Genomic DNA, 11,664 nt, shown 5'->3' with positions numbered 1-11,664 from the left:
TTTTCTTCACCAGAAAGATCAGAAATTGGCACCAAATGGTTGCAGTCCATTGTTCCCCAGGGGGCAAGGGGCGACTTCCCACATCACAGACAGGAACCCAATTTTCATATTGTCATGCAATCAGAGCTGTTGCCATGTGGTTCATATCTGAGAGTTTGTATGCTTTCATGTCACACGTGCACAGGAAGATGGATGACTACCTTACATGTTCACTTTAAAAAAAAAATTCACAGCATGTTCAAAGATGAACAACGTTCAGATGTCTGAATGACAACCCCCCGTCCCCGTCCCCCTCCCGTCTCTGTTTCTCTCCCCTGTCCAGAGATTTGCTTGGTGATTAGTGTTGGGATTCTGGGACTTTGGCCTCAGTTTTCATTAACAGCCATAAACACAGTTCTGTTCCACCACTGAGACCCTCCACATACTCTGAGTGTGTGTGTGTGTGTGTGTGTACACATAGGGGTAAGCTTTATCGATGCTTTGATGACAACAAAGAGACAGGGACGAAGAGAAACGAGAGAGAGAGAGAGGGAGGTGTTGTTTATCATGGCTGTAATTAAGGCTGCCATTCGGTTTTAATTAAAATATAACAGCAGTGCTAAATATGGATTGGTTCTCACACACACACAGAAGACGTAAAGCTTTATGTTCACTAAATAAAATGAAAAAAATATATATACATACATACTATGTATATATATTTGGTCAGTAGTACATAAAATAAATGTCCATGCTTAGGATTGGGTTAGACACTTAAGCACATTATTTGGAACATTAGCATGGCTAAAGCTACTCTGCCATCACATTTAAGGCACATTGAAAATGTTGCTGGAGGACCAGTGGTTGACAAAAACTAGGTGGTTTGTAACATGGTGTTAATTTGGCCACAGTTTCTCCTATAATTTAGATCGAACAGATGCTGCATTTGTATTTGTGTACTGGTACTCATACACACACAGTGACATCTGCTCCATTACTAGGAGTAAAAATACCCAGGGAAACTTGCTATTTTGAGGCAAAAACTAGTGGGTTGTGATAGTTTCACACAGATGCCTTTTGGTTATGTTTTTTTAGCAGCAACAAAATGTGATTTGGTTAAGGGTGTAGGAGGCTCCACAAGTCAGGTAACAATATGAATATCAGGCTGTTTTTTTTACACATTAGAAGAAGAGACACACAAAAATGACAAATGAACCATGAAGCTCACTCTGACCATGGCAGTAGTGTTTAAAGTGACGGTACACAGAGTCCGTCTGTGTTGAGTTCGTGTACAAAATAACACAGTTATAAAGGCCAACAAAAGTCAGGTTTGTCAATCATATCATATTATGCACATATTTAGATTGTTGTGTGAAGTGCTGTACCCCCGTTTCTGTCCGGCTATTATTTAGCTTTGTCTCGGCACATCATTATTACACTTTCTTGGTTTCACAGTTCAATCCGTGTAAATGATTCATGTTCATCTGCAGCAGCCTCATGCTCTCAGACTTCAGCAGCCAGACGAGAGCTGCCTCTGGATACAGCGTCAAAAAAAGCAAAATCATCAAGTATTTATGCCACATTTTGCTTACACCTTCACTTTTGGGTGAAAAAAACAACTATTAATGAAAGCTGGGCCGGCGGCTGATGCATGTTTCAGTACCTGGAATGCCCTGTTTCTAACAAACAACAAAACTTTCCAATGAGAGAAACAATAAAACTGTTAATCAGTAGTTAACTTAGTTAAAAATACAGCTATATTTATGACCAACAAAGCTACATTTTTAGCCCGTTGTGTCCAACTCTTCTTTATTAATGGTATGTTTTTTGTTTATATGCTAACTTATTAGACAGAAAGTATGAGACTTTTCTTGCCTCAACAGATACAATTAAAAACTGCTGGTAAAATAATGTTATTTATTCGAAAGTGCCGTGACAGTGAAAAAAAAATTTAAAAATATCTTAAAAGTAAAATCAAACAGAAACTGAACAAGTAACCAAATGCCACCGTAGATTCCAGCTCTTGTTTATTGTAGTAAAACCTCTGGATATAAAGTACATTCACAAGCACAGCAGCAGGTCACCGTGCCGCTCTGCTCGACTCCTACAGCAAACCATTAATGACTACAAATATTCAAACTCATACACCGTGTTACAGCTTTATATTCCATTAAACAGACTGTTATAGTTATGAATAAACACACCGCTGCACTTTACAGACTAACAAACGTCCAGGCCGAGACCAGCTGCAAGTCATCTTTTTACGAAGCAGCTGGCCCTACACGTCTATTTACCGGGTGACACGAGAAGGAGGAGGAGGAGGAAGAAGAAGAAGAAGTAGAAGAATAATTGACAAAGATTTACTGTTGTGATGAGCACCATTAAAACCATTTTTCTCTTGACAATTAACAGTAGTTAATAGAGAATTCAGAATGATAAAAATGGAGAACTAATTTGATTGAATAGATAGATAGATAGATAGATAGATAGATAGATAGATAGATAGATAGATAGATAGATAGATAGATAGATAGATAGATAGATAGATAGATAGATAGAAACTTCTGTGATTCACTGTTAAATGAAAACATATGTTGCAGTCACAGCATTTAATGCCATGAAGTTGTGTTCAGTTTGAGGCCCGTAGTTCATTCATACCTAATGCTGAGATGAATGCTGTAAACTATACACTAAAATGAATTAGATTCTATGTAAATATGACTTAATTTTTTTAAGGTCAGTAAAATAAGTTTACCTTCTATTTGGTTTATTTTTCTATGGTGACAATGTCGGTGAATGTCACCTAGCAATGAGGCTCATACTGACCTGCCACACCTCACTTTAACATCTATTCTGATCTAACTTATATCATATTTACAAAATTGGTATTGCATTTCTCTGAAGAATCTAATGATTGAGATCATAATTTTACTTTTTGATGCAAAAATTTTAAAGAAAAAAAATGGGCCTGTTTTTTTAGAGCTGAATCTAAAAAAAGTATTTAGAGTCTCTTTTTCTGAGACTTCACAAGCAACCAAATATCTACACCAAATATCACCAGATTACCCTCAGTACACATGCCTGCTGGTCACACATGTCCTAGCATGTGCTTCTGCTATGCAGATGATACAGTACTGTTATAATAGTGAACATAGTAATTTGAAAAACACAGCTTTAACATTTCTAAAGGTGAATGCTTCTTAGACTAGGAGCTGGCAGGAAATGATTACACCTTGTGCACTATAAACCAAAGGTTTGCTACAGTGACTGGCATGTGATGCACCATTTCAATATTGTTTATTATCTTTTGAAATTCTCTATTTGTTACTTCTAATGAAATGCAGTGGCTATCAATGAAAAATGGATGGCATTCATGCAATTGAAATGTGGACTTTTTTTTTAGTTTTTAATACCTGCTCCGTGTGTCAGACTCCATGTAAACCTGCGGTTTGTTGCCGTAGCTATTTTCTATGCACACAATATTTTAGTCTCTGCTATCTTGAAAATCATAAGACACATTTTTATTTATGTATGGGATGTCTAGTTGTTCTATTTCTAGGTCAACACCTTCCTTTTGCTTCCATTCTTTGTGCTGTGCTTGACTAAAGCTCAAAAGTTCCTGTATCAGTTTGACACCAGGCAAACAGGGCTGACACTGATTTACATCTTCTCTTCTGACTTTGGCTCAAAAAAACCCCAAAAAAGTCAGTCTGTCCCAGTATAGCAAAGAGTAAGGACTGATGAGGGATAACGAGGTGTCCACAACTGCTCACGTCAGTCTCTATTGGCCATTTAGAAAAAGAGGGCAAAGTATGTGGGCTGATTATCTGCCGTTCACCTTGTCCTCCAAAACCCTGACTGTCAATCAACAACTACAGGCACCAGGGCTACCAAAAAAAAATCAGGGGGAACAGTCCATCTATAAATCTCTTAAAAATAAAGTTCAGCTGCAGTTTTTGCACACCACAAAATAGAAAGCTGCAAAAAAAAAAAAAAAGACAAAAAGGAAGGAAAGAGTTGATAATCCACTGTGATCATGGCGAGTGAGTTCACTTAGGCTTCAGCTACTTCCACACAGAGGTTGACAAAAATCGGTACAAATCCACCTCCTGAAGAAGATTTTAACAAGGACATTTCAAAAAAGAACCGACTATACAACAGACTTCTTCTTATTCAGGAATTTTCCTTCAGCAAAAAAGGTTTTCTCTTCCATCTAGGGTTCTGAGATCAAACTCATCTCGATGAAAAAGTGAAACCAGGGTATATAATATTTGGCCAAAAAATCCTGTAGCCAGAATTTCTTTTTCTTTGTAAATCAGATGGCAAAAAAAAAAATCTTTAGCTTTAGATGCCCCTTTGTGTCTTTTGTTTTGTCTTAATGCAGTCTTTTATGTCCGGCCCGCCTCTCCAACGTAGCAGTTGACGATGCTCCACCTACAAGAGGATAGATATGGACGTCTTACTCCTCAGGAAACGCAGTCCATCAAAAAAAAAAAAAAACATTCCATGCAAAATATCTCATCAATGAGAAAAACAAAAATATTCAAAAAAATTACAAATGGGCGGAGGGAAAAAAACATATGTTTAAAAAAGGAGGTAATAAAAAAAAAAGTGGGTGTGGTTTTTTGGAGAGGGATTGTTTTTGTTTTTTGGTGCCACAGTAAAGAAAAGAATAGGGTAAAAATATTCAGAAACTGAATTAGACACAAACTCAGACTGACAGAGATAATATAACACATTAATGTAATTTAAATTAATCAATTTATATTGTGAACCAAAACACACAAAACATTCCTTTTAACGATATGAGAAGACATAAAATGGTTGGGAAATCATAAATAAAAAACTCTAAACATTTTTTTGTATTGTTTTCAGGAAGTTTAAAAATAAGTAGTTTCTTGTGAGAAAATAAATTGACCTTCCCTTTGGACACCTTTTCTGTTTTTCAAAGGATATATTAAGTCACTGAAGTATGGTAGTATGATTTACTGCCACCTATTGTGGGTGCTGGGATCAGCTGGAAATGGCTTCTTATTTTATAACTAGGAAATCTGTGAAGTCTCTCACATTAAAGTGTGTGTAAAATGTACCTTTTTAAGAGCGACCCCTGGTGGTTAAATTATGCTACTGAGACAAAGTGAACCTAGAATTTCAAACACAGTTCAAATGCCTTAATGTCCTAACATTAGCAACATGTTGTGAACCTTATATTAATCTACATTAGTAACCTCCTTTTCTTCTGAACTACCAACTCTCTCCCTCTTATTCTTCACTGCTTTTTACTACTCCACAGCTTCCTCACCCCTTATTCTGCCTCCTCCCTCTCATGGCAGCAGCATCTGCTCATAATAAAAGACACAGTTGGACGTCGGCCTCGTTTAGAGACTCCTCCACGCTACCTGCTCCAGAGGTTACCTCCCGCCACGCGCGTTTGTTAGACATCATCGCTTCCTCGCCGTGACCTTCTCTCACCCCGTTCCCTCCACTCCCTTTCCACTCCCTACCTCCAGCCCTCCTCCCTTCCTTTGCCTTTGCCTCCTCCTCCTCCTTCTCCAGATGTCATTGATGTGGGAAATGGGTCACAACAGTATTGAATCAAAGCCAGGTTACATGCAGCTCTGAGGCAGGTGTATGGTATGTAAATATAGCACGTGTAATGTTAGAGGCGATGGCAGGATCTGATCAAAGAGTGTCAGCCTGCAGATGTGACAGCGGCGGGTGAGGATCTGGACCCCGACACGTCATGCTTCTGCAAATACAGCTGCTAATTTGGAACAATCACAAAGGCAGTCATCATGTCTTTGTTTTTGTCACTATTTATGTTTTCCCTCGTGCATTGCAAACAGTAAAAAAAAAAAAAAAGATCAACTCTACGCATCACAATTCTATTTTTCCTACATGTTTACTGTTTTGTGATAAGTGTCCAAAGACACAAAATCTGAGTAACTGTTGGAGGAAAGCTGATTTCACATACAAACATGCTCACAGGTTCAGTTGTACATCTTTATATATACTTATTAAATATAAACCTATGTATTTTATTTATTTATTTATTTTTTTTGTATATTATCATTTTTAAAGAGCTGCCTGTACGGGTGTAAGATGTGCTTGACCTACGGTGATTCGTGGTTACGTCGCCCTCTTCCATACATTTTGTTCCATCATTCCAAAGTACGGTGTTAAAACTTGACAACTAATTTGCATGGGAACTAATTGGAGAGCAAAGTGGATGGAAATTACACAACACTAAGGAAGGTGTTGTATGCCATACAGTGGATTGTGCTACATTCACTTTCTTTCATTTGTGTTGTTTTTTTTTTTTTTTTTGGGAACTTTGGAAGGTTTTTTGCCCTTCATTATGGCCCCGAAGCATAAGTTAGTCTCTTCTGACATTTTTATGTTGTAGATTATGATGTTACCACTGTGTTAGTGCAGGTGCATGACATTGGTACTTATATAGGTAATAAGTAACAGACCCTGGTGACCAGCAGAGGCAAAAATTAAAATTTTCTTCATACTATATGCAGCTGAGAATACACATTATCGTGATTTTAAATGTTGTCACTGTATTCACCCCATGTTGCAGAAATACTATGATTGGAGTATTTAAACACATTAAAAAGTTGTTTATTCTATGACTAAAATTGATCACCCAAATGGCTGCTGTGTGGAACACTTCTTAGTTCAGGATCATGAAGACATTTTTGGGCCATGTATGACATTTCATCAGTAACACTGAAAAGCCCACAGATGTGTTCCATAAATACAATGCAGAGGAGAGAGACCTGACAGCTGTGTCTTTCACAGAGAACTGAGTGAATGAAGCACAGGAACTCACTGACTGACAGACAGCAAAGTGATTTGTTTTCCAGTGTAAACAAATTCATCCCTTGTAATGAAGCACTTTGTACAGACTGAAGTCTCTGTTTAAAGAACACAAATAAAAAATCCACACTCTGCTTTATAAAGTGCAGGCAAACGACTGAAAGAGACCAAATAAATGGTGAAAAACAAACACGAGGTTCAGCTCAACATTTACAAAGATGTGTGCGTTTGTTTGTCTTCACTTTCTTTAAGATGCCGAGCACTAAGGCAGCCAATAGACGGACAGCAGAACCGCTGCAGTCACTGCCCATATTGAACTATAACTGTGTGTCCTCCATGGATGGAATAAATGTTGAGAAAGTGATAAATATGTGCTGCTCTTTCAAGGACGTCTGGCATTTATAGTTGAAAACAGACTGTGTCACTGTGTTAAACACGCTATGTCACAGCAATAAAACACAGCAGGATGTTCTCATAACTGTGGCATTACACACCGTGTAACTGCATAAAACGTGTCACGTCAGTGCATTAAAACCACCAGGATGTCTTCATAAAAACACTGTATGGAGTGGAACCATCAAATATTTAAAGTGGGAAATGTAATGTTTTTTTCCCTCTGGTTTGGCTTTAATCCGGTGACATACTGACATATCTATAATCTGACCGAGGTGTGGACATGCGTCAATACGGTGTCAAAGGCCACGCAATGTTGATGTGCAGAGGCTATCTTCTCAACAAATAATCCAGCTCAAGATCACTTCCTAATTTTGTTGATGCTTTATAGTGAGAGCAAGTCAGAGAGAATCAGAAATAAAACTAGAAGTAAAGCTAAGCAAAGCAGAGATATAGATCTGCCCCCAAGGCTTTAAAACAGTCTGCCTGTTTATATCTTCCTTCTGGAGCTGCTCCAGCTTGGTCTTGCAGTTCAGTCAAAAAACTACAAGGGGTCTGTGGCTCAAAAAAAAAGAAGCAAAGAGAGTAGGGTACTAAACTCCAGCAGGGACTTTGACTCGATGTCCTTCAGGGACTATGTACACGTCAAGGATCCATCTAAAAAAAAAAAAAGAAAAGCTACACATAAAAATACTGCTAGAAAAAGCTACATCTTTTTGAGGAGCAACTGACGGCGGAGGGCAGAACAGGACTTTGGAAAATAAAAAAGCTTGAAGCCTGAGGCAATTCTGCATAAGGAGTAGACAGAACTCAGTCGTCCATCCCCACTGGCCGTTAGGTTTGATCAACTCATTTAGTGCTCCATCATACTCCGAATTACAAGTCTGGAAACTCAGGCACGGATGCAGAGCAGGCATTAATTAGACGGAAATATGAAAGAGCTGAAAAACAACTGAAATGCAGGGAACAAAACAAGTGTCATGTGTGATTTTACGCCTTGTGAAGTAAAATAAAGATCTATGAATATAGAGTACGTTCACAGGTACTGCGGGTCGCCAAGTGGCAAACCACTCACGACTACAAATACGCCATAAAAACATATGCGTTTATATGCGTCTCTTAGGTGCTCCTGTGAAAGCTGCCGCGCAAAAATAAACCATAGATCAAGAGTGGTTGATTTGCATGAGCTGGAAACGGCTACAAAGTCATCTCAAAGAGTGTGTAGATACCCATCTGCCCACAGTCACACAAACTCTCTATAAATAGAGATGATTTATTACTGTGGATACTCTAGCTACGAGAGGACGTCCAAATGACTCCAAAGGCACAACGCAGAACCATCACTGACGTTAAAAACAACCTTAGACCGTAAAAAAGCGCTGCCTCCCACACACGTTTTGCAGGGCCTGCACTTTTTGGCAGACACACAAAAATAATAATGTTAATGCTAAATTCCTGAGGAGGCAACTATTATAAAAATAAACAAGATGAATGGATGATGGGACTCCACTTCTTCCAGCCCGAGCACAGATTAATCATTTATTTTATTTATTTATTTATCTCTTACATGACTGTAACATAGGTTGGTAGGAGCGTGAGGTGTGTCCTCTGTTAACATATGGTCAGCCATCCTGCCTAGTATAATACACATTCACAGCCTCTTTAGAGGGCACCCTGTGTCCCTCTTGGCTGTTGACACAGTAAATCATGATGGAACATGGAGTTGGTGGAAAATACTATGGTTATTCCCCATAAGACTTAGCTGTGCTTAGCAAAATCTCAGAGGAGAGACTTTCTACTGGTAGTAAATTTTAGTTACTACTGTGTTTACTAATAATATATATATATATATATATATATTTGTACTTATATCAGAGTATGGGTAACTGTGGACTAGTCAGGATAATGATTAATTATGACCTTAATAATTGGTAAAGCATTATATATATATAGTGTAGTAGTAGTAGTCTTTTTACAGGAATAGATGCTGCTGTGTCAGCATAGACTGCTCATTCTGTTGCTCCACATGTTTAAAAATTCCCTCTGAAGAACACACAGAAAGAGGCTAAGGACATAAAGACCCCCAGTTAACATGACCTGGAGATACCCCGCCAGGCACTTTGCATCAGCCCCCCCATTTTCTGCCGTCACTGGAGTCTGCAGCCACTGCACACCTATAATATAAAAAAGGCAAAGTGGCCTCCATGGCATTTGTACCTGCGTGAAGGTGTTTGTCTGGCTGCACAAAAGAGGAAAAAATTCACTGCCAAGTGAAGAGGCAGTGTAAACTCTACAACCCTGTCCGTCTGTTGGGCCTGTGATAATGTAATGCCCAGCGGTGTGCTGTTTTTTCACAGCTCCAGAATCCATTTTCACACGGACCACAAAAGAATAAACTCAGCTCTCGCTGTGCATGAGAGCTCCTCTTACGGCTGTAGTGGACCACTGTTTTTGTCCTGTGCTGTAGGCGTGTCTTCAGGTTAACTCCGGTTTGGTGAATCTATAAGAATTAGAGATGTGTTCAAGCTCTGGTCCAGAGTCTTTAAGATTCATTTGCAGCCAATTAAATCTGAAAAAGACTGCTGTGATCTGACATAGGAACATGACGTATAATAAATAAATATATTTTTATTTATCTTTTTTTTTTTTTACTTATCCAGCCACAACCAACAATGTGGCAACTACTGCCCTGTGGTTTGTACCAGGAAGTATTTACACTACACGGTTACATCTCGTTTCTTTATTCCTGTCAACTAGAAGACTGTATGTAATATTGGCCCTAATGTTCACATAACTGTTCACACTGAGAGCAGTAGTTGCTAGATTTAGGTTGCACTACCTAACAAGCATGACAATACGTACAGATATTAAAGAAGCACAATGACCGTGGATAATGTGAAGGCGCCTCAGTGTTGTAAACTATAGAAAATGATGTAATGGCTCTGAAGTGACTTAACATCTCTGAGGTAATTGTCCAATGTAGTAAAACATACATCATGAATGTAAATCTTGTGATTTTGTTGCCTCCACTTTTTGCCCCCACACAGACACAGCATTGTAATCACAGATTTCTTTTGTTTTTGTTTTTTTTCACTGACATCATTGTGGTCTATCAAGTCTCCGGACTGTTGAAAAATCCCCTGAGATGCCAAGAATCCATCCTTTCCTCTCAGATTCTCTACTTTTGTCCAGCTTTTTGCACCAAATGGTAAAACAAATCTTTCTCTACCAGAAGAAATCACAACGACTCGTGTTATTACTCCACTATGGTGAAAGGTTGAAAAGAGTTTGTTTTACTCTGGAATAAATAAAGCAAAAAAAAGGGCTGTTTACCAAAGCAAAACTCTCATTCCCAGACATGGTTCTGCAGGACGCAGCATGGTGCACATTATCAGTGTCTGCAACTAAGTTCTTCATTGAATTTCTAATCTTATATGTAAAGTTTGAAGGTAAACATGATTGCTAATATTAGACAGTTGTAGCTACAGTAGCCTACCATTTCTGCAGCAATCTTCGTTCTCCACTGTCTAAAACATACATTTTAGGTCCTAAAAAAAGGTGTCAAACTCTGTCACTCAAAACTCAGTTTTTCAAATTTTTACAAATCATAGTTTGGTGGGAAAAGTCAACGGAAGAGCATATTTTATTAAAAAAACCAAAAAAAAAAAAAATCCTACCAGTGAAACAGTCGTATGCCTCAACTGTAAAGCAACATCAAACATGTTAGCTGTAAATATAACCTGTTCCCAGTGACAACTTCCTGGTTAACTTGTTTGATCTCACTGCAGGTTTTATCTCCGGGACCTGAAGTTATTGGAAATTCTGTAATTTAAAACACAATGTTTAACTGACTCCTCTGATAGCTGTGGTCTGTCGGCGTTAAGCTGCTCTCAGTGAGATCTATATATGTTCTCTGTCTCACTCTCCCCATCAGTTAGCATTAGCTTATTGCTCTACATTAGATAACACTGTCAGCAGTCAGCTGTTTTATTAGTTTGCTTGTTGTGCTGTTTTTACGCACGTAGCTCATCCTCTGAATTGATGTTGTTTTTTTATGTGTTGCTGTTAAACAGATTTACTGTGAAAGAGCTTGAGAGGAGCGTGACGGCCGAGGTGGGAGGGGAAAAACAAAAAAACGATCAGTCTGACAGAAAGACAGAGGGAGAGGGAGAGAAGGGGAGAGAGAGAGACTCCATTTTGGAGAATTAAATCAGTTAAATAGCTGTGGGAGATTGGAGAGGGAAGCTGGATGTATCCGCCAGCTGAAGAGCTCTCAGAACAATGCCTCCGATTCTCCTGCCAAGGCTGAATCTCTTTTTTTTCCTCCTTTGCGTTATTGGTGGAGCTCTGACCTGATGCTTGCTCTTTCTCATTTTTCAAAGTCAATTTTTCCCTCTCAAGTGCCCTGCTCTCTCTCTCTCAGGTCTCCCCTTTTTTTTCTCCCTGCACCTATCTCTTTTCCAAGTC

The 11,664-nt window shown here is 38.7% G+C and overlaps 1 protein-coding gene across 1 annotated transcript in view; it reads right to left on the bottom strand.

Annotated features, from left to right (window-relative positions):
- Window positions 1–316: 316 nt before the first annotated feature.
- LOC103391084 (protocadherin-1) overlaps window positions 317–11,664 on the bottom strand; it is a 120,081-nt gene continuing 108,733 nt past the window's right edge. Inside the window, exon 5 of the mRNA XM_025062948.1 lies at window positions 317–4,413. Coding sequence (XP_024918716.1) covers window positions 4,355–4,413 — 59 coding nt within the window. The 3' untranslated portion in view covers window positions 317–4,354. The remainder of the gene's footprint in view (window positions 4,414–11,664) is intronic.

This window comes from Cynoglossus semilaevis, chromosome 15 (genome assembly GCF_000523025.1).
Source record: "Cynoglossus semilaevis isolate Cse_v1.0 chromosome 15, Cse_v1.0, whole genome shotgun sequence".
Lineage (NCBI taxonomy): Eukaryota > Metazoa > Chordata > Actinopteri > Pleuronectiformes > Cynoglossidae > Cynoglossus > Cynoglossus semilaevis.
This window is presented reverse-complemented; position numbering and strand designations above follow the sequence as displayed.